This window comes from Paramisgurnus dabryanus, chromosome 12, assembly GCF_030506205.2.
Source record: "Paramisgurnus dabryanus chromosome 12, PD_genome_1.1, whole genome shotgun sequence".
Classification (NCBI taxonomy): Eukaryota; Metazoa; Chordata; class Actinopteri; order Cypriniformes; family Cobitidae; genus Paramisgurnus; species Paramisgurnus dabryanus.
Window position 1 is genome coordinate 11,859,865 of NC_133348.1, and position 25,213 is coordinate 11,885,077.

Genomic DNA, 25,213 nt, shown 5'->3' on the forward strand with positions numbered 1-25,213 from the left:
ATCTTGTGACAAACACTGGACAACCACGACAAGACACAGAGAGCTTACTGAGACTGAACTTGACAAAATAGAGCATGACAGCTACGAAGCCAACACACAAAAAAATACAGAATGGGCATTAAAACTTCTCAAAGACTGGCTAAAAGAGAAAATAATGGAGACAGACAAGTATGAAGCAGAGGATCTTAATAAGGTATTACGATCATTTTATGCATCTGTGCAAAGTTTCGCGGAACGATAAAAATGTTAATTTAAAACAAATATGCCAATAAAATGTTTCAAATTCATATTCATGTCCAGTTTTTTTTTCTTATGTGGCAAGTAGCCGTGTAATAAGCGGGATAATGTAGAGGCAGCCGGTAGTTATTGGGAAATAAGCCCCTTCAGTGTGATACAAGACCCTCTGCTTCGCGTCGGGTCCTGATCACACTGTCGGGGCTTATTTCCCAATAACTACCGGCTGCCTCTACATTATCCCTTACATACAATATATCAAATGAAAGAACAAACCCTTTGCTTTAAAAAAAAAATTTCATCCTACCTTCATTAGTTCTCTTTTATCACTTTTTCACCTTTTATCACAAATATGGGTAGGTTTCTTCAAAAACACATAATTTTGAGTAAAAAGCTGAAATAATTAAATTTTTGTGAAGAACTTTTGATAGAGATCAGATTCAGAGCGATCATCAAAATATACACGGACATACAGCTGTTTGCCCTTGGGCTATACTTCTGTGTTTTTACCTGGTGGATAATAGCGGTATTACAGATTGCCGGAAATACTCGTCATTGGCAGGGAAGTGTTTTCTCTTAATTGACGAGTTAAGTCGTCAATTAAGTTAACTGTTAAGGGGGTCGCACACCGTACAGGCAGCTCAGCGCCGCACCGCGTCGAGTCGCGTCTAGGACAACTCGGAGGTATCATAAGCCGGAAGTGCACATTAAAGAGCTTAGTCAGATAGCGTCTACTTCAAAATGCAAAATATACGTTAGCAGCCAATGTCAATCGTTAAAGATTTGGGACAAATATGATGTTATTTAATGTTAAACTATGTGAGTGGCGTGACAGGGATTTGAGCAACTTCCTGAGTCAAAGCTGGGCGCCACGGACAGGTGCACCGGTCGGCGCTGATGTGCGTATACTCATAGAAAACAATGTGTTTGATTTTTTTAGACAGGCGCGACACTGAGCTGCGCGTCCGGTGTGCGACCCCCTTTACAGCGTTTTTTTTTCCTTAAATGTAAGCTGTTTTTACCGAGCCCCTAAGGTGACTTTGGAGTAAAAAAAATCTAAAGTTTAGTTTTAAGTTCTTGCAAAACCTTCATGTGCAGAATTTTTTTGTAAATTTCAGTTTCGCCCGTGCACGTGAAACTATAGCGTGCACACACAAAACTAAACTAGATAGATTCACGTGCGCATGCGACAGTATCAAGTGCGCACCCGATAGTTTCACATGCGCACGCGAAAGTTTCGCTTTATTATATTTTTGCTCCATGTCCCCTTAGGGGCTCCGTTTTCAGTGCGCCTTAAAGAAAGTACATGAGATAGCCTGCAATTTTATGTTTTAAACAGAGATGGTGGTAGAGAGGCAAAAGTTCTGGGGCATCGTTTATAAAAGGAAAAAAAACCTTTTTATAGTCAGGAGCAAAAACATATGAGGTGTTTCTATGAGGTTTTACTGTAGTACATACCGCGTCATCTTCAAATAATGATTATGTGATTTGCATACATCAGTTGACCGTAAATCGCAGTTTTGTTAAATACACCTTTTCCGAATTGCCTGAAAAACCACCTCATGCAAGTCTGAAAATGTTTTTGCCATATATTGGAGTTTTTGTGAAAGTGACGCGTTTCCATTGACCGTGTTTTCAATTCGCAATGTCAATTTGCGCAATTTGAAGGCTAATGGAAGCACAGCTATTGACATATAAAAGACTGCCTGTCAATGTTTAAATTTCCAAAAACCTGCAGCAATTGGACAAGCAAAAGTGTGTACGTCTGCTCAGACGCTGACCTGGCGCTAAGCACTTTTCCACGTCAAATATCATTTTTATAAATATAAATGTTGCCATGATTTTTGCCTATGCACACGCTTTATAAATGAGGCCTCTGAATTGCAGCTTTAGGTATCAATATAAAACCTCTTCAAGGAATATCTTGTTTATTGTTTACTGTTTCGCATAAACTGAAGCGTGTTGTGTGTGTTTGTGTTTTCTTTAGATGAATATAAGAGTAAAGTGGTGTGTGAAGGTGAACGTCTGAGGTTAGGCTGTAAGACGGGGATGCAGATCGCGGTTTATTCCGCCATGTTTGGCCGCACACAAAGCGGCACACTGGAGTGTCCTCCACACCACACGAGGGCGCCATCTGTAGGTAAGGGCTTAAACTCAATCGTTCTAAATTTAATTTTTTATGTGGTTTTAGAAATAAAATCTTTGGTTAACACAAGCTTAAGCTATTTTTAACACAACATTAATAACACACTCATGATTTTTAAAGTTTTATGCATGAAAATCTCAAAAACAATACAACATGGGCACAATTTCCAAAAAAGATGAATTCCTTATCAGAAAACTGTTTATGTCAGACTAATTAATTTAAATATCCGTATCTCTTGTATATAATCACCTCTTATACGTTAATACACATGCACAGACTCTACCACACCTGTGCAGGTGTGAAATGACATCACATCAGGTGCTTGGTTTCATGGCTACATTACTCCTGTTTGCACATGTTTGTGTTTGTACATGTGTGCGTGTGGAATATGATGCCCTCAATATGTCTTATTGTTACTGTCCTAACATCAAAGGAGAGAGGGACCTGGTTTTGTGCATGTGATCTGGGTGTGTGTCTGAAGCGTTCTGTAGAAAACAGTGCCAGGAACATGTTTGAATTCGAGGAAATAACTTGGATACGTGGGAGGAAAGTCTTTTTGTCTTGAGATGACGTCTATCTAATCTCATCTCCTCTTACTCTCCTGGAGGCTGTGTTTGTGTGCTTTAAGACTGATACACTGTGTTATCAAATCAGCACGCGGCCACGCAGTCAGAATGCAGTGATGGGTGTGTTTGTGTTGGAGGATCGTGGACACCTTCAGGTTAATTCAGTTAACTTATTTGTTGTTTAGTAAAGTTGTTGGGTGTGTCCACTGTGAAAGGAAATGTACCAGATTGAGGGGTCGAGACCTGCACCGGATCCATTCACATGACCTCTTCTATTGATCAAGGCATACAATATGATATATAATAATTAGAGATGCACCGATATTACATTTTTCACCGATATTCGATTATTCAGAGTGATATCTGCTGATACCAATGCCGAAACCTATAGTTTGGTGGTTATATTAACTTGCCTTAACTAAATTCTGAAGATTACATTTTCTAAATGTTAGTCATTGGCCCCTTATATTAAACATTAAACTAGTGATGTCTCTTAACATTTTCAATACACAGAGCTTAAAATCATTGCATTTTCCTGTCCTCTTTTGATTTAGAGAGAGAGATGATTTATCGATATATTGTTTTTAACTTTTTCCTGCCAGCATGTTTTTTTTTGCCAGCTTGTTTATGTTGCCCGCCAGCCCTTTTTATGATTTTCACAAAATTATTATATCTTCCAGAAAATTTTCTTCTTTAAATATATAAACATACCTGCCTTCAAACGAAAAAAAAAAAGTTGTATCCTATCTTCATTTTATGGATCTGCATTTATGTCATTTTTTCATTTCGATTAATCCATAGGTCTGAAGAACGAGTACTCGATTAACTGGGGGCGGGGCAATCAAAGGGGCGGGGTGTAAACGTCATGGTGAAAATGAAAATATTTTTATTAAAAACACTCAAATAAAACTTAATTTTGAAGAAACTATGACAGAACAATGAACACATACTAGATTATTAATGAATTAAATGTTTTAAACAGAAACCTCTTACATGAATAGCTGCGTGATGAAGTGAAACTAAAGGGTTAATAAACACAAACTGAAGCACTTTCTCTATGACGCACTCTAAATAATATTAAGCCTTTATACAACATAAATGTACAACGTGCATCTATCTGCATAAAATGCAAGACTTCAACTAAGTTACGTTTTTAACTAAGTTATGTAGAGAAAGTTTGACTCCCTTTGTGGATGTGCATCATAAACAGCGCGCTTTTAAACACGTCCAGTCAAAGCACAAGCTTCATAACATTAAGCAGCTTTAAGTCTTTTGCTATCATTTTAGCGATTAGCTGTGTCGTGTCGTCCCCTTACCTGTTCTCAGTCAAGATGTAATGTTATGCTCGTATGGCTCTCTGGTATCTCTTAACATTGATGTTTAAATATGAGATGATAACCCATTGAACTTTTGACGGCGATGTAGATTTTGCCCCTGACTGACTGTATTTCCGAAAATCACGTCATCCTTTTAAACCATAGTGCCTCAGTGATGTGAGGTGTGGCCGGGTTCACGGAATCGGCGGGATGCCGTTCATTGCGCGGATCGGCGAGTTGGCGTGGAATTATCTGTTTGTTTTTGAATCACGCATGGTAATGTTACTGATGTCATATGCCGGTCAGTGTATCTCGAGACGCGTCAAACACGCATGTCCAGACCCAGTCTTTACTACCACATGCACTTGTAATGCTAACCAGACATCCAAATGCCGCCAGATCCACAATAAATAAGTAAATAAACCCAGATGATCATCATTTTCATGATCGATCATCGATGCCACGTTCGAGTACTCGAGCAATCGAGTACTCGTGCCCATCCCTACTTCATTTGTTCTTTTTTTATCACCTCTCAAATATGGGAAGATTTCTTTAAAAACACCAAATTTTGAGCAAATAGCTGAGATCATTGCATTTTTGTGAAGGACTTTTGATAGAGATCAGATTCAGAGCGATCCTCAAAACTTACACGGACATAAAGCTGTTTGCCCTAGGGCGATACTTTTCGGATTTTATAAGTTGCAGAAGAGCACCACCTGGTGGATTATTGCATATTGGTATTGCGGAAAGCCGGAAATACTCATCATTGGCAGGAACGCATTTTCATTAATTTACGAGTTAACTCGTCAGTGGTGGGGAAAGAGTTAGATATATAAACATACCAAATATAACAATATATACCAATATATGAAATGAAAGAACAGACCCTCTGCTTTCAAAAAAATGTTTCATCCTAATTTCACGTTCTCTTTTTATCACATCTCAAATATGGGTAGGTTTCTTTAAATATGCCAAATGAAGTCTTCAGATTCAGAACGATGTTTTATCTGTCTTTGGATCAGTGGATGGTTCTGTGTTTTAGTTGGGTAAGAGCACCACCTGGTGGATTATACCAGAAATATGGATTGCAGTAAAAACTCATCATTGGCAGGGAAGCCTGTCTGTTGTGAATCTGCGTTCACCACATTGCAGTGACACTGCTGACGTGTTATCCGGTGCGCCCGAGCTTCATTTACAGTCTGAGGGAGACTCACACTATATTCAAGCTATTCTACATTATTTGTATTTTGGTATTGCTATATTTTTTTAAATGGTGCGTAAGTGTGCATGTCGTGAATGTTTAATCCCTCAGACTGTAAACGACGCTCGGGCGCACCAGATAACACCTCAGCAGTATCACTGCAGTGTGTTGAATGCGGATTCACAAGAGAAGACAATGGTAAATAAAGTGGTAATTTTTGGACCAAAATGTATTTCGGATGCTTCAACAAATTCTAACTGACCCACTGATGTCACATGGACTACTTTGATGATGTTTTATACCGTACATACATTTGTAATAGAGGGTCAGAAAGCTCTCAGTCTAACTCTAAAACATCTTAAACTGTGTTTCCGAACATGAACGGAGGTCTTACAAGTATTGGAACGACATGAGAGTGAGTCATTAAAGGCGGGGTGCATGATTTCTGAGAAACATTTTGGAAAAGAGAGTCGGGCTACGTACCAAAACACACTTGCAGCCAATCAGCAGTAAGGGGCATGTTTACTAACCGACATTGTTGCCTGGGTTGCGTATGTGTGGGGCAGATTCTATTGGGGTAGGGGTGTGTTTGTTTAGGTGATTTCAAATATCAACATTGGCTTTCAGAGATCATGCACCCCGCCTTTAATGACATAATTTTCAGTTTTGGATGAACTAACCCTTCAAATCTACTACGGCTAAATGAAACTGACTTTAAAAGATGACAACATTCAGACTGCATTTTAACTGTAAGATTTTTATGTACACTGTAAAAGTTAAATTTGGATTAACTAAAAAAAAATACATCAACTGGTAACAGTTTTTGTAAGTTTTTCGCCTTTAAAAGCTTACATTTTTAGGTGTTACCAATTGAATTGATTTTTTAAGTTAATTCAACTTTCACTTTTTAAGTCTTATTTGGATTTGACATTAATTTGTTAAAGCAGTATATATATATATATATATATATATATATATATATATATATATATATATATATATATATATATATATATATATATATATATATATAGTATAGTATATGTTACCAGTTGAAGTATTTTTTTTTTAGTTAATCCAACTTTCACTTTTACAGTGTATATAAAAATCTAACAGTTAAATGCAGTCTGAATGTTGTCATCATTTAAAGTCAGTTTATATATATATATATATATATATATATATATATATATATATATATATATATATATATATATATATATAATGTATGTACCTTAAGATTAAAAGATTTTTAAGATCACAAGAAACATTTTAGTGAAGTGCTTTAAAACGGTATGTACAGTTGCGATAAAAGTTTACGTAACTATTGTAAAAGTTGCATATAAGCACTTGATTTTCCTCAATGTGAAAAGATGAATCTCAACATCATACAATCACTGGGAAACAGGGTTCAAATGTGCAGAAGATGCTGAACAGATTCATTAGGACCTGGAGAGTTTTTCTGAAGATCAGTGAACAGTTTAATGGCTCAATACAATCAAGAAACATTTAAACAACTCACAAAACATAAAAACTCTAGTCTATGTAACGTTGTGCAATATTATAAATCAGATGAATGTAAATATTTAAACTCATGTTTAATACCTTGTTCAGGGCAGGCCTAAATTAAAAATGAACCTTAATTTTCAAAATTCTCAGCATTTTTCAGATTATGCCAGGTGAATGTAACATTTTAATCGCAACTGTATATACTGTATCTAACTTTTATTGCTTCAATTAGGGATGGGCATTCGATTAAATTTTTTTAGTCGATCGTCGGGAGAATTAACGATCGACTATCGATTAATCATTAATATTTTTATCATAAAAATAATTATTTTACTTTTATAATTCAAAAATGTTGAATACAAAAATACAGCGCGTTTTTTAAGTTTTCCTCCATGAGACCTTTATTACAAGATCAACTTGTGGCAAACAGTTAAACTACATTTAGTTAGACAAACGGAACATATATGCGCTTGAATATGCGGTGCTCTAAAGCAGCGGAACCTGCAGCTGCGAGCCGCATTCTTAAACGGAGACTTCATTTGTTCCAAAAAATCATGACCTATTCATGATTATTTTTTTTAAATCAAAACAGAAGGTCACAGATAACGGAGTATGGTGTCAAATATTCCACCCTGGTGGTAAAATGTTGAATTGGTGCCACACAGTGAAATTCATTTAATTGCTTCAAGACACACGCTACGCTAGGCAACGCAACCTGCATTAGATAAAAAAAGTATTCGATTAATCAATAACAAATTAAAGTCATTGACTAAATTCTTAACGATCAATTATCGATCGTCGATTAATCATGCCCATCCCTAGCTTCAATATTAAAAAAATCATTTGTAGTCAAGTTTGCAAAAATTTTGCATGGTCTCTCGCTAGACGTCTGTGGATTTTTCCCAGCCCCTATAGAGCCTCTGTAAAGCATCTCAAATGGATAACTGAAGGTCACCCTGAGGTTCTTCTCTCACGTGGATCCAGTTTCTGTCTTCACGAGACGTTCTCAAGCAGGAGAACCGTTAGATCCTCAGAGATCCAGATCTGTTATGAAGGCGTATGATCAGTGTTCAACAGGTGATGTGTCCCAGCAGGCCTATAAATAGTTTCCTCTTCTTTAACTTTGACACAATTGGTTGTTAGGTCTCTTCAAGGCTCTTCATAAATCAGATCTCTATCGGCGAGAAGTTCTTTGTTTACTAACACCGACCCTGTGGCTTTTGACCTCTGGCATTTGTTAAAGTCATCAGCCCACATCTCCGGTCATCAGATCTCACCTCTCTCTTGAATGAGTGATAGTGTGTCGGCTCTCTAGCTTTGTGTTAATGGATTCGTAAATGAACCATCACACACACACACACATTTTGTCATCTGCTGTTTTAGTGAATGGTTGCAGTTTCTTCTGTGCCCAGAGAATCCGTGAAATCAAGTGTTAAAGACATAATGACACGCAGACGACAAGACCAGACATGAACATGGCTAAAATCTCTCTCTCTCTCTCTCTCTCTCTCTCTCTCTCTCTCTCTCTCTCTCTCTCTCTCTCTCTCTCTCACACACACACACACACACACACACACACACACACACACACACACACACACACACACACACACACATTAATTCAGTTAATTCAGACACAATTTTTAAGATTACTGCTTTTATCTTACCGATGTAGTATCAGCAATAACCTGCTCCCGCTGAATGGTGCGTCTATTTTGATAACCTTCAGTTTCCATGTTGCCAGATATTAGTATGAAAAATAATTGGCCTAAAAAACAAAGTTCGTCCAAACCTTGTATTTCAGAAATAAATCAGAGAAATTGCTAATACACCTAACAATCACTTTATAGATAATGTCAAAGTGTCACATTAATTGCTAAAACACTACGTCTAAAGAGGATTTTTAACAATGGGATCTGGCAACACTGCAAATTCTGTACCCGCGCCGTGGCAGCTTAAGCCAGTCTTCGTCATTTTACACTAAACTATACAGTAAACTGTCCAAACTTAATTATATATGCGGATTCGTTTTGAAAAACAAATTTCAGAGAACTTCACATTTTATTTTTTTATATGAAAAAATTACCGAGGTCCGGACCTCTGTGACCTCATAGCTGGCTACGGCCATGGGTGGGTCAGATAGATTTTTGTGTTACTCTTGTTTTTAATAAATATGCATTAATATGTAACTGCAAACATATTTTGATGTTTATCTTTGCAAAAATAATTCAATTACATTTTCATTTTAAATTTCAGTTTCATCAAATGTTTCAAAAGCAAACTAGAATTGTTGAGAAGAAAATACTTTTCAACAGTATAAACACTATGACAATTAAATTAAATCAAATTAGAATAATATACATTTTCAACATCATGCAACAGTATTAGCTGCGGGACACCCATCAGGATCTCCTTACATTTAAACCAGATTTACTTTTATTTTGAAAAACTCTGAGAGATCAAACTTCAGGATGTGTTATAGCACTAAATAACCTGTAGATTGATCAGCATTGTAACACATGAAACCAGAAAACAACGCGATATGAGAAAGTAATGACTGCTTTAGGAGTTTACTTATCATGGTTGAAAACCGCTTTCTGGACACGCGGAAAACGATTACGAATAATCCAATATTTGTCAGCTTTGTCAAGGGTTGCGTGCTAAAGATGCTGTCATAGTTTGAAAAGCAAATGTAGTCAGGGCTTGTGGAAAAGTGCTTTGTTACTTTCACCCTGGTTCTTCACTAACTCTTAAGGTAGGGGAGAACCAGGGCAAAAGTAACGCGGGACGAAAGTAACAAAGGCATTTTCTCTGAGGCCTGATAACATTTGCATCCCAAACTATGACAGCATCTTTAGCAAGTTCACGTTATCACGTTATTTACTCATTATTTTCCGTGTGTAGATCCAGAAAGGTGAAATAAATCTTTGTGTTAAAGGCGCTCTAAGCGAATAATGTGCGACGTCACTTCCTGTTGATGTTTGAACTGTTTTCAAACAGACAGAGCGTAGCTAACTCCTCCCCCTCCCCCTCCCTTCCGTGCTTTCATGAACGCGCCCAACCCCCACCCCCAAATCCTTCTTGCCGTTTATTGGCTGGAATACTTTGTTTTGTTTTGTGCTGGCTAGGTTTGGCCATTTGTTGATATTGCCGTTTGTGAAGCCTGGGCTGTCTACAGAGATCACGTTTTTTTACAGTTTGATCAGCGGACAGGCACTAAGCAGATAGTGAGGAGATGTTTCCGGTATGTAACAAAAAATGTTTTATGGTCTAAAACGCTTCAATTCGCTTAGAGCACCTTTAAACATTAGCTTTAAAAATTAAGTTTTTCTGAAAAATGGTACTTTTACCCCTGCTTTCCCCTACCTTTCATTATTAAAGTTGGTGTAAGTTATGGATATAGTTTGGGACTAAATTGTAATGTGTATTTAATATAAGAAAAGCTCATTTACTTTTATGCATTTGGGAGACACTTTTATCTAAAGTGACTTAATGCAACATTTTTTGATCAGTATATGTGTTTCCTGGGATCAAACCCATGATTTTTTGAGCATCTAACACAGTAATCTACCATTTAAGATACACTGTCAGAAAAAATGTATGTGAGCTGTCACTGGGGTGTGGCAGTACCCTTTTTGAAAGGTCCTATGTATGTACCATTGATGTACCTTTGTACTTTTTTTGAAAGGGTACAGTGTCCCAATGACACTGCAAAAAAAATGACTCTCTCACTTAGTATTTTTGTCTTGCTTTCAGTACAAATATCAAAACATTCTTAAAATTAAAAGTGAATTTGTGCTTAAAACAAGCAAAAACAATCTTTTTTCTCAAACACTTAATTCAAGAAAATTTGGCTAACCACATTGGCAGATTTGTTTGCACAAATGAACCTAAATTGTATATTTTATGTCTATAAACTAGACTTTAGGGTTGTGCCGATAGACGATATCATCGTCCATCGTGATGGTTGACTGACATCACGATGGAGAGACACCATCGTGATGCCACGCCCCCTCCCCACTCCGCTGCGAGTCGACATACACTTACTCTCTTCTATATAGACTATAGTTAACCTAATATCTTTGCGTGAATTGGTCTATAAATTAAATAGAAGACGTGAGACGTGACGTGTGTTAGTCTGTGAAATGTCGGGCATTTGATCTTGACTAGGGATGGGCACGGATATTCGAATGGCAATAATAATTCGAATTTAAAAAATGCTATTCGAATGTTTGTTTGTTTTTAATGTGCCACCAAAGGGTAACAACTTATTTAATGGTTTTTCACTTCATCTACTGTCTTTTACAGACTTAAATGTAAAATATACATGAACATTAATTTGTATGTATTTCAGATTGTTTGGCAATGCAGATTGCAGACGAATTTAAGTTTTTCCTTTTATCTCCGGGTTTGTCCCCGCCGCGCCGTATTTGTATGGAGCGAATTTTGTGCCATAATTTTACAAACAAATTTGGCATTTTGCAAACAAACTCAATCTGCTTTGCAAAGGGAAAACTTGACTCGCAAACTAACAGAAAAAACTTTGCAAATAATAAAGGCAATTTGAGAGAAAATGCAGAGGTGTTACAAATATGTACTGTGTTTTGTAAATATGACCATGATTTTTTCACAAATGTGACCATGATTTTCTCACAAATGGGACCATGATTTTCTCACAAATGTGACCATGATTTTCTCACAAATGTGACCATGATTTTCTCACAAATGGGACCATGATTTTCTCACAAATGGGACCATGATTTTCTCACAAACGGGACCATGATTTTCTCACAAATGTGACCATGCAATCCAAAACAGCAGATGGCGCTGTTTCAACCTTATTAGGCATTTTCAACTAGTCTCCCTGAAAAGCCCTGAATTTTAACTTACATATCACCCCGGACAGTGCCAGCAACTGAATGAAGACTAAATTAATTTTTCGTGGTTCATGTTGTTAATCTCTGCATTTATTGAAAGTGTTGATAATAATTAATGTCTGTTAATAGTAAACACATTCTGTGTGTAAAGACATTGAATTCCATCTGAATTCTATACATTTGCAATTGTCAATCCCTATACCCCGTCTGATTCTCTAAATTCTCTTCTTTTGGTGATAAGAAACTCACCATCACTGGACTGTTTTAAGTGATCCTTAAAGACTTATCCTTTTAAAATAGCTTACTATTGCAAAATGATTATTACTAACTTGTTTACTTTTGTATGTGTATGTTCCTGAGAATCTCATATATTATGGTGCTTTGAGTTTTAGAAAGTGCATTATAAATAAAATTTATTATATCCCCTGCAGAAAAATAACAGCTAATACCAGCCTATGCTGGTTGACTGGTTTAACCCTCTGGGGTCTAAGAGGTTTTTAGGGCCCTGGAGAAGTTTTGACCTGCACTGACATTTGTGCTTTTTTCAGTTGCTTAAAAACATAATAATGGCAAAAGTCTTATAACACTGCATTCAGCACAAACTGGGCTACTATATTATATGATTAACATGTATGTACATGTTTGTATTTTTGAGAGAAAAATGTTTATGCGTGGTTTTTGAAAAAGAAAAAAATTAAGTGACTGATATAAGTCCACAAAACTCATTCTAAACATGTTTTCCTAAAACATTTCAAAGCAGGATCTAGTAGTCTAGAGTTTTTTTCTTTAAAATGATGTGAAAATCATTCTGCTTACTCCTTCACATAACACAATATATTGATTTACAATTTCAAAGTCACTTTTTGGTTAGGAAGGCAATATGCAAGGAGGCTGGAAGCTCTTGAATAATCTGTGATTGACAATACACTGCTGAAGAACAATACACTTGCATAATGAGCTGCATAATGAGCCTTTAGGCAGGAATGTGAAGATGCCATTATTGTTAAGTGTTTGTTTGTGAAAGCAAGACAAAAGAAATGCCTTCACATGCATGATCCTGCATTAAATAAACTTACTGTGCAGAGATATACGCGAATAAACTGGGTTTTAGATGTGTTTAGATGCGTCTTAATACAAAGTGCGTCAAATATGATTGTGTGTTTGTGTATGCGTTTGGCCGTTGATCACGTCTGACGGAAGCACAAAGAAAACATAAGCGCATGGAGATAACTTTTATTTACTAGGCGAGAGTAACCAAGTAGATGTGATGTTTGCAATCGTCTTTTATAAGAATACCAAAAAGCGCGTCAAATGAGGCATCGTGTCTTTGTGTGTGCATTTGTACATCGCGTCACACCGTCGAAGCACACACACTTGCATCTTTTATAAGAACACCACAAAGTGCGTCAAATATGAGGCATCGTATGTTTGTGTGTGAGTTTGGACATCGCGTCACACAGACGAAGCACACACACTTGCATCTTTTATAAGAACACCACAAAGTGCGTCAAATATGAAGCATCGTGTGTTTGTGTGTGCATTTGGACATCGCGTCACACAGACGAAGCACACACACTTGCATCTTAAGAATACCACAAAGCGCGTCAAAAATGAGGCATCGTGTGTGTGTGAGTTTGAACATCGATCCCATCACACTGACGAAGCACACACACTCGCGTCTGTCTGGAGATTTAGGCGCGAGTAAACAGTTATGTGGTGTGTGCAATCGCATCTTTTATAATGATACCACAAAGCGCTTCAAATATGAGGCATTGTGTGTTTGTGTGTGCGTTTGGCATCGATCGAGTCACACTCGCGTCTGGAGATAACTTTAGTTACAGTCACTAGTAAACAAGTAGATGTCATGTTTCCAGCACTCGGATTAAAACTCAACACAGCAGTGAATGGCTGCAGAGACGGAATGTCCATTGACTGTGGGGTTGATTAATGAATATGGATGATCTCTGCTCTTCTCTTCAATGGAGCGGGGCGTGGCTCATTATAGATAATGAAGCAACAGAAGAAAGACGGTACATCTCTCTCTTCTAATTAGTGGTGCAACGGATCGCAGTTGATCCGTGATCCGTACGGATCACGACCCACGGTTCGGCTCGCATGTGATTCGCGGATTAATACGCAAATTTAAATAGGGAAAGTTTATAATTTGTAAGTGTTATAAAGGTTTGCAAATGTTAACATTCAAGTGATTTTAAACAGTTTAACTGCAAAACGGCGCTAAAGTGATCGGTTTACTTTACGCACAAACGCACGTGTGCGGTTAAATGCGTCCGGTCCAGCTCGAGTCAGACGTAATCATCCTTCAAAGATCAGAACTCTTGATGTTTAAATTTCAGAGAGTTGCGCTACTCTCTCTCATACTGTAGTGTATTAAAATACATTTGGCTAATAGAGCAATGAAAAACAACGTAACGTTTTTATGTGGGACGACTGTAATGCTGCGCCGTCTGTAATTCACCCTTTGTCTGTGTCTGTGCGCTCGTTTAAGGGGACTCGGTAGTGCACAAACAGAGAGATGCAGTCTGTGCACATTTGGTCTTAAAGAGACAGTAAGCTCAATTGACCTACTTAAGTCTGTGTCATTAATGTTAATCAAACAACCCAAGACAAAGAGAAAATCACTTCTGAAGCTTTAAAAAAATAATAATTACATTTAATTAATACAATAAATGCAGTGTTATTATTCATTTGATTTCTGTAACTAATGATTTTAGACCTTACTTAATGTGCAACCTTGTTCTTTTTATAAATGTTTTTTTCTGACGTGTTTCTGAAAGGACTTCACTTAGGGAGAGAGAACAAAACGCGCATCATGTTTATTTTCTTAATTTTGCGAAAAGCACAACATTCTGTTTTTATTGGGAGTGGACAGAAAAAAACTAGACACTTTAACGTTTTAAATGATGTATAAATCATATCTGTATGTCCAAAATCAGCAGAGTTATCTAAGTCTCTTTGGGGAGTGATTGAAAAATAAAGAGTTTGCGGCGCCCGCGCCGCAGCCGACCCCAGAGTGTTAAGATGGTGTTCCAGCCTGGTTTTAGCTTAAGCTAGTATTAGAAGGATTTTTGCTTTTATACTGTAGCTGGTCAGGCTGATCACACCAGCCCAAACCAGCTTGACTAGGCTGGAAGCTTTGCCAGCTTGGCTATTGTGAAAGAAGCTGGTTTAAACTGGTCCTCCTAGCCTGACAAGATAAGACCAACTTTAAAAGGATTAACATTTTGTAGAAGTTTATCTTGTTCAGAGTGCTCAAATGACTATGATCCTGGTTGGTTGGTTACTGTTGCTTGAACTGGCCACTCTGTCCAGACAGCCGATGTTGGGTTTATTATGTCCCTACCACACTCTTTCTCCAAAGAGTTTCATTTATTATCCTGCATCTTTTGATAAGCATTGTAAGTTGAATTCATTGTCTTGACACACAGAATTTGTTTACTATTAACAAACATTTATTATTATTAACACTTACAATAAAATCAGTGAGATTAACAGAATGAAGCCCGACAAATGAAATGTCTTTATTCAGTTGCTGCCACTCTCAGGGGTGATATGTATGTTAAAATTCAGGGCTTTTCCCCTGGGCTTTTTTCCAATGCCTGAAAAAGTTGAAACAGCGCCATCTGCCGTTCTGGATTGCATGGTCCCATTTGTGAGAAAATCATGGTCCCATTTGTGAGAAAATCATGGTCCCATTTGTGAGAAAATCATGGTCACATTTGTGAGAAAATCATGGTCCCATTTGTGAGAAAATCATGGTCACATTTGTGAAAAAATCATGGTCACATTTGTGAAAAAATCATGGTCACATTTACAAAACACAGTACATATTTGTAACACATCTGCATTTTCTCTCAAATTGCCTTTATTATTTGCAAAGCGTTTTCTGTTTGTTTGCGAGTCAAGTTTTCCCTTTGCAAAGCAGATTGAGTTTGTTTGCAAAATGTTGTATTTGTTTGTAAAATTTTGGCACAAAATTCGCTCCATATATTTGGCCACTGGCTCAGTGAGGGCTCACGTGTTATTAAACGTGCTTCTCCGCCGCCCGAATCAACACATCATGAGAGATTTGTAAGCTTTCTGTTATAAAGTCTACTTTATTTTGTTAATAAAGAGACAGACACGGAGAACGAAATGAAACGGAGAACATTTATTATTTGCGGTGCTCTTTCGAAAATTAACCGGATAACTGCACATGGCAGTTTAATGGCAATAATTAAATATAAGTTTAGCTTGCTGTGGATATTTCCTAATTATAAGCCTTCTGTGAAATTATGACAAAATGAAAAATACAAAACACGCATGTCTTAATTAACATAATTTAAATAAACGAATATTCGTTCTTTAAGAGCTTAAATATTCGAAAAATTAAATATTAAAAAATTAGTAAATTACTGGAAAATGCCCATCCCTAATCTTGACATTGCTAGAATCTTGTCTTTTTACATGTTGTACATTTATCTTAAAATATTTAATTTTGTACAAGAAAACAGCCCATATTAATAATTTATTAGTAGCCTTTTGTAGTGTCTCGGGAGATCGTGCTCATTGTTACATTGAGGCTATACTGCACTGAAGCGGCAGATTAAGATATAAACCCAGAATTCAGGGAACGTCAAGAACAAGAAAACGGGAACAACACTCCGACCGAAACGCGGGATTTACATACACAGACCATGTTTAAATTTAGATGTGTCTGGCCCTGTTCACTTTGTCTAGTTTTAATAAGCTGCGGATTGAAGTGCTGGCTGCTCCCCGCGGTGCTGAAGACCCGCTCTCTGACGGAGTACTGGTGGCACATATGCACAGATATTTACGTGCAAAATTTGGAAAGCGCGGAGGAGTCGTTGGGTTAGTAAAATAATGAAATTATAGCTTTTAAATAGAAAAAAATATTTATGTAAAGAGATTAAAAGGTGCTTAAAAGTGCACAACTCTTCTTCAGTGGATTAAAGCTACCTTTTCCCCTTATGTGCAACCTATAGGAAAGAGACATTAGTTGGGATAGTAAAATAACAAAATTATAGATTTTAAGTACAGAATAGTATTTATGTAAAATATATATTAAAATAAAAAGTGCACAACTCTTCTTAAGTGGAAGTAATAAAGTAAAATAACGAATAAAAATTATATAATAACGAAAAATTAAAATACCCCCCGCCTAACGATATCATCGTCCATCGCGATGGTTTACGTAACCATCGTCAACTGCCAATTTATGGGGACATCGCCCAACCCTACTAGACTTGTTTGTCATTTTGCTCATCATGAAAATACATCTTGATTAGAATATTTTGATATTTGTACTGAAAACAAGACAAAAGTACAAAGTAAGAAAGTCATTTTTTGCAGTGCAGCTTCTGTCCATTTTTATCTGAGAGTCCACATGAACACTCATTGTGTAAATCATTGCCTAAATAATCTTATTTCAGTCATTATAAATAGTTGTCCTGTGTTTATATAGCGAAGTGCTTATATGACTCGTCTTTCATCTGATCTTTCTTCAGACTCATATTTCTGATCTTATTTCAGATTGCACATCAGACGTGGCTCTGCAGGTGATGACATCACGTTGCCAGGGGAAACGCACCTGTGTGGTCCGCGCCTCTACTGAAGAGTTTGGAGATCCCTGTTACCGTGGTACCCGCAAATACCTCAGTGTGATCCACACCTGTGGTGAGTTACACATCTGAATGCATTATAACATCACAGTTAATGTAAGGAGACTGATGACATCATCTTTTATTATTTAAGGATCCAAATAAAATCTTATAGACACTATTTTTTATTTCTCAGTTAGCATTTCTAATGTACATTTTAAAGTAGCATTGCAAATACCTTTCAACTTTCCTGCTTTTTTGGCCCATTTCCATGTTGGATGGAAGGGCATGTCTGGTTTAAAGGTCCCATTTGTCCTGTGTTTTTGAAGCTTTGATTGTGTTTACAGTGCGCAATATAACATGTGTTCATGTTTCACATGTAAAAAACCACAGTATTTTTCACAAAATTTACTTATGTGTATAGCGCTGTCTTCACTGTCCTCAAAACGGGCTGATGTCTTCCTTGTTCCCTCCTTCAGAAATACATAATGAGTTCTGATTGTGTAGTTTGTTTAGTGTGTTGTGTTGTAATTCGACAGCAGCTTAGCTTAGCAGAGCCGTTTGAGCCAAAGCTGACGACTGACGTATTCATGTGGGCGGAGTTTAGTCAAAAACTGTTTAATTGACATCATTCAACCAGGAAGTAGAGGGCTGTAGTCCAAACTGGCCATTCACTGTAGGCTTTGAAAGGAGAATTCTGTTAAAGAAAATATATCACCTGGCAGTGAACTTTAAACTTTATCATTTTGCAGGTATTATTTATACTCTAGTAGCAACATTACACACTAACTAGGGTTTAAAAAATGGGATCAGGAAGAACGTGACCTTTTAATATGATCATCTTTCAAGTTAAATGAGTAATGACTAAATGTGGTTTGGTGTATAACTTCAGAGTATGTTATATTGATAAATTGTCCTTACATAAGTGGCATGTATGGATTTGCCCGTTTTGCATACTCTATGTGATTGAATTTTAAGACACACATGCTTCATACCTTCGTTATAGCGCTATGAATATAACAGTCCAACAGATAATTATGTTTACAGTTATAGGGCCCTATTTTAACGATCTAAAACGCAAGTACGAAGCGCAAAGCGCAAGTGACTTTGTGGGCGGATCTTGGGCCCTGTTGCTATTTTCCCGGCGTGAGAAATAACTCTTGCGCCGGGCGCAAATCAATAAGGGGTTGGTCTGAAGTAGGTTCATTATTCATAGGTGTGGTTTGGGTGTAACGTCAAATAAACCAATCAGAACGCTATCCAACATTCCCTTTAAACGCAAGGGCGCAAGTTCCATGGCGGGTTCCTATTATTATGACGGATTTACCAGGCCCACGCCAGGAGCGGTTTACAGCCGAGGAGACCGACGTTCTTGTAAGAGCAGTCAAAGACAGAGAAGTTGTTTTGTATGGTGATAGGAGAAACCCGCCCAAATCAGCGTAGGTTAAACAGGCGTGGGAGGAAATCGCCACAATTGTCTCATCAGCTGGCATCCCCAGGACGTTGCGCCAAGCACTACAATGATGTCAGGAGACGGGGGAATCCCAAGCTTGCCAGCATAAATCGGCCACGCCGTGTATCGGGAGGTGGATCTGCCTCCACACAGACGCCAGCAGAAGACATCGCTGTGTCCACCCTCACCGCTGAAAGCCAAGAAACACAAGCAGTCCAACCCCATAGTACACTTACAAATTAAGTTCATATACATTAAGGTTTCTTATGAAAATATTTTTATTATTATTTACATAAAATAAGCGTTATACAGCCACACAACAAACTTATGAAAATATTTTAATCGTTATTTGCATGAGAATTTTTTAACGCAGCCACACAATAAATAAAAACTATCACCACAATGCTCACCACTATGATTTCCCTTATCTCGTGTATTAATATTTTTTAGTGTAACAGTTTATGATTTGCAAAAATAACTGTTGCATCTGTGTAGATTAGATAAGCAAAGTGTGTGCGCATTGTGCACGCTATACATTATGGTCAAGCATGCGCCCTTAAAATAGCATAATGAACAACGCCCAACGCGCCACTGACTTTAAACTTTTTTTTCTGGTCAGTGGCACAATTGTTTTTTGAAACTGGAAAATAGCATCAGGGATGGTTTGCGCTGGAACACGCCTCTTTTTTTGCGCTGAACCGCCCAGGGAGCGCAAGTTCATTCCCTAGTTTGCCGACGTGCGTCTGTGGAGGGAAAAACCCGCTGTGCGCCGGCGCAAAATACGAATGATACATGCTGACAAAGTCAATTGCGCTGGGTGCAAGATAGGGCCCATTATCACTAATGTACATCTTACATCAAATTTTACACACGTATTTATTTGCTAAACTGTTTTTCATTATGTCCAAGGTTATTGTCATTAACTAAAACTAAAAGCATGTCTGTGCATAGAAATGTAATATAGGCTTAAATATTAGTTGTAAAACTTATAGGCGTAAATTAAAAATGTTCTTTTAGCAATAAACTGAAATAAGTTGAGGGTAAACAAATTGTAAGTGAATAAGTTATTACAACAGAAATAAAATAGTTAAAAAAGTAGACTTAAATAGCAATATTACATTTTGTTATTTTTACAAAATAATAAAATGCACAAATTTAAATAAAAAAGGCTAATATTTAAAATATTAATAAAAAGTAAAATAAAAATGTAAAGCTGCTTTGCAACAATGCAAAATTGTGAAAAGTGCAATAGAAATAAATTTGAAAATGTATACTCATCATACAATTTATCATACATCATATGAAATACTTGATGTCTCTTTTACTTATTTTTAATCCAAGTGTAATTTTTTATGAATAATCGGCCTTTTAATATTAGTAGGTGCTTTGATTATACATGGTTTAAATTAATTGTACTCATTTTTTCAGCTGGTTGTAACATTTAGTTTAGAATCACCCAAACTTACTGTAAATCGACCTCTTCTGTTTTTAACCAATAGAGGGCGCTAATGACTCACTTTATGTTTTTACACTATTCAGATTTCTCACATTAAAGATGAGGAGTCACTTGTGTTTGTGTTTGTCATCATCTGTACCTGCAGATTTTTATAGCACCCATCATTCACAACACCCAAGTGTTTTTAAGTATTTTTTGATGCTCTCACGTACCGATTTGTGTATAGGACTGTTGGCAGGTGGTTTTACTTTAATGTCTCGGTATAGCTGATGGTCAATTATGTTTTCAGCTTGTAGTCAAACACATAGACACGACTGAGATTATATCATTATTGAATCAGTTCTGTTTCCTGATGATGACACATCATACAGTCATGCAATCTGTTTACAATCTGTTCATGATAACACAGCTCTGTGTGTGTGCGTGCATGTATGCGTGCGTGCGCGTGCATAAATGTGTGTGTGTGTGTGTGTGTGTGTTTGAATAAAAGTGTTTTGTTTTTTATATGACAGAGCGTCAGTCAGGCCTGACAGAAACTTTCCTTCTTTCCAACTCGCCATTCCTGTGTGTGTTTATAAAATCTGATCAAATCTCTCTATACACTGTAAAAAATACACCATTCATGTCAAATCAACATATATTTGTATGTTATTTTAAGTTAACAAATTAAGTTAAACAATTTCAACTTGTTTTTATAAGTTATATCAACTTATCACAAGTCAAAACTTCTAATAGAAAGTTGAATTGATTTTTTTTACAGTAAAGCGATGTCCTGAAAAGTTGATGATTTGTAAAGGATGTTTATTAAAAGAAGAAGTTTGTAGGCAAACCTATACTAGGTTCCCATTTATAATAACCTTGTGTGTACAGAGAGTTGTTAAGGTAATAAAGAGAAAACAGTTAGAGGAAATAAAATGGTTTATATTCTTGTTTTTTTGTGTGTTTATTGGTTCATCTATAACAGTGAATCTGACCGTGACTCAAAACCACTGGAGAGAGAGAGAGAGAGAGAGAGAGAGAGAGAGAGAGAGAGAGAGAGAGAGAGAGAGAGAGAGAGAGAGAATGGAGGTGTATTAGTTTATTGCAGCCCGCTGTTGCCCTTAAAAGGCAGTGAATGTGTGCTGTATGACCCAAAACAGACAGACAGACAGATCTCAGATCTGTGCTGTAGTTTTTGTGTTGGTTTATCAATTACAGGGCACATGGAGTGAATGAAGTGATTTATTTAGAGTTTGATGGAGAGCTGGAGTGGATGAGAGAGAGAGAGAAAGAGAGAAGAGCATGCTGGGATATCAACAGGGCTCTACATGTTCACAAATAGGTCAGTCAGGGTGTGGTTGAGGTCGGAGGTCAAATGCATACCTGCAGATCAGCCAATAGGAAGCCAGATGCTTTGGTTGAGCGCTGACTGTGTCAAAAAACATGGATGAGAATCTCTCTCTCTCTCTCTCTCTCTCTCTCTCTCTCTCTCTCGCTTTCCTTTGTAGTGATGATGGATTGAGGATTTTGGCTTCCTGAAGTTTCTCTTAGGTTTGAAATTTTTAGGGTGGCATTACTATACACGCACAACCACTTACTACACACAAGCAAACACGTTTTTCATTATCGTATAACTTGTTTTTACTTTTGTTTTGTGAACTTGACCTTTATTGTATGTCCTAGTCGGAAAGCTGTTTTGGGAAAAGGTTAAGACAATCTTTACCTATAAAAAACTGAGGCATGCATAAAGACATGCATAAAAGAAAGAAAACCCCTGTGACATGTAATGTAAGTTTTTTACTCTTAAAGAGTTCATGTTATATCTGTTTTTAAGTATCAAAGTACAAGTAAACAAACTTAGAAAGAGAGTACAGTCTCTACTAAATAAATCTATGATGTCACGTCCTGTTTCTTTTATATCTGCGTTGACTCTGACACACACACACCCCTCCCACCCGTCTCGCTGTGTCTCTGAACATGAGATCCGTGTGTTTACGCTGGTCGTTCAGTGAGGTGGACGCCGAGGGGAAAACAGGAATCAGGAGACGCACGCTGAAGTAAAACTAAAGTCACGTGATGTGTTGAGGAGAGGAGAGTCTGTTCTTGTGCTGAAGGAGCGTTGTGGAGTTTTACCTTCTTAAAGAGACAGACAGGACTTTCATATCAAAAGTTTGGGACACACGTGTGCAGGTACTTGAGGAGAGAGAGAGAGAGAGAGAGAGAGAGAGAGAGAGAGAGAGAGAGAGAGAGAGAGAGAGAGAGAGAGAGAGAGAGGTATGTGTGTGTAAGTGTGTGGTTTTGTGTTTTTATAGAGCTTCTTTTGTAAATGATTTGTGAATGCTTATGTTTGATAAGACAAGCATCTCTGTCTTCAGTGTGTAACTCGTCCCGCACAGACATGAATGATGGCTTCAGTAATCAACAACCCAGAAAAACAGCCAAAATATGATATACACATCGAGAGAGAGAGAGAGATTGAGGTGTGTTTAGTTAAAGATTTACAGACACGAACACTTAAGCTTTGATGTCATCATGTGTGAAACCAGTTTTCATTTTAAACCAGCTAACCAGTTCAGACTCTTTTCTTCTACATGTAAATCTTTCCTCTCTTTCAATCCTCGCTTTTGTTTTCTTTTTCTTCACGTTGTTCCTTTGGTTTAAACCCCCACCCCGGGTCATGTTAACCGCGTGTTTCTCCTGAGGGAACAGATGGAGTGAGTTGTAGCAGATGTTTTATTTTGGTCACTCCATCTCAGTTTCAAAATAGTGAGCTTTGATCTGATGAAGATTTTCAGGATAATTTCCAGGAATCGTCATGTTTAAGATGGACTTTTGCTGTCTAAGTGTGCAGTTTAAGCTTCAAAATACTTTCGACCAGGGGTCTCCAACGTGGTGCCCGCGGGCACAGGATCTGTGAGGTGCCCACCAAAGCACATTCTATTAATACTCTCAATTGTAATATTTATTTATTACATATTTTTTTACGTATGTTCACATTTTTGAGTAGACTTTATCAAAAAAAGTAGCCCTCCAGATGGTTTAATCCATTGTATTAGCCCTTGGTCACAAAAAGGTTGGAGACCCCTGATGTAGACGTTTGGTGGATGGTTAAAAGTCTGTCTATATGAAACACAAACAGAAGTTAGCAGGTTGAGATTTCACTTGTGACGTTGTGTGATGATGTCTATCATTGTGTATTGTTGTGTATAATTGTGTGATGTATATCTGTCTATAATAGTTGTTTTCACCGTGTCACACACACACACAGAGTGTCATAGAGCTTTATATGGGCAGAAAGAGAGAGAGATTTTCAGTATACAGGAGTTTTACAGGCCAGACTCGTGCCTATTAGCTGAAATTTGTCATGCGAGAGTGAAAGTTTTGGCACATACACAACCCAAACTGCTAAAAATCATTCACCGCTTTATTTTAATGATGTGAGATGTGAGCACACATGGGCTTATAAAAGCTGTTTACTGTAAACAGATGTTGTGCATTGTGTTGAACTACGGAAATGAATTGCATTTTTATAACCTTCATTGTGGTTGGCTTGTGTTATTACTAGCAAATAGATTATATTTACATTTTATGCATTTGTCAGATGCTTTCATCCAAAGTTTTACAGTGCATTCAAGCACACATTTTTAGTCAATGCTTTTTAAGATTTGAAATAAATCTTTGGTGTCCCCAGAGTACATTTGTATAGATTTAACTCAAAATATTATATAGATAGTTTATTATAGCATGTTAAAATTTCCACTTTGTAGGTGCTGTGTCCTTTAAAATGCAAATGAGCTGATCTCTGCACTAACTGGCAGTGCCATGGTTGGATAGTGCCCCTTCTGTGACATCACAAAGGGAGCCAAATTTCAGTGACCTATTTTTTCATGTGCTTGCAGAGAATGTTTTACCAAAACTAAGTTACTGGGTTGATCTTTTACACATTTTCTATGTTGATAGAAGCACTGGGGACCCAATTATAACAAAAGTCAGATTTTCATGATATGTCCCCTTTAAGCATAGTTTAACATATTTAACCATTTACCAAAATCACCTCTAGGATGATTGCAGAAAGTCAACATCTGGATCCGCCAATAACACCTTGACGAATACCTCCATGCAGGGGTGAACTGGGCACAAACTAACTCTAGGTTAATTGTAACACGGTTGCCTACTTTAAATATTTATACAGGGCTGAGCAATCTGTGCTTTTGGTCTTTTTCTCTTACTGTCAGAAGATCTCCTGTGAATTTGTGAAAAGTTTTGATGTGTTTTGGTTAAGCTATTGAAAAAAGAGTGGCATGAAAATACATTTCTTCATCTTATGTTTTTATTTCTAAGTTGGGTGTGTAAGTCACCAAATCCAACCTTAAAATATTTATGTTATGTTTTAGGTCTCGTTACTTAAAACATAACAGCATTTTGAAACAGGTCAGCAACTCCTAGTATGATAGCTGGGATTGAAATAATTTTTATACAGCGGGTTTAGTTAAGCCTCAGGTATACGATGATAATGAAATAAAAACAATGTAAATACTGTTGATCAAAATGATAACTGTTAAAACAATATCAGAGGAAATAACTCACAATTATCATTTTTTGTCATAATTGTGCAATCCTTTAAAAAATCTATTTATATGCATTGATGCATAACACAAGGATGGTTAGATGAAGGATCATGGATGGATGAATGTGTGGATATCAATCTATTATAGGCAGATATATAAACAATATCCACCTTTAATACATAGATATAATTTGATTGAATTATTTGCGTAGCAGGTGTAACAACAAACCCTCTGTTTGTTACAATGAACCCCACCTATGTGTTAAGTTGTAACATTTGCACTCCTGTCAC

General features: G+C 37.1%; 1 protein-coding gene across 1 annotated transcript in view; it reads left to right on the plus strand.

The window, feature by feature from the left end:
* eva1aa (eva-1 homolog A, regulator of programmed cell death a) overlaps window positions 1-25,213 on the plus strand; it is a 62,644-nt gene that overhangs the window by 16,999 nt on the left and 20,432 nt on the right. The window contains exons 4-5 of the mRNA XM_065256417.1: window positions 2,222-2,374; window positions 17,400-17,543. Coding sequence (XP_065112489.1) covers window positions 2,222-2,374; window positions 17,400-17,543 — 297 coding nt within the window. The remainder of the gene's footprint in view (window positions 1-2,221; window positions 2,375-17,399; window positions 17,544-25,213) is intronic.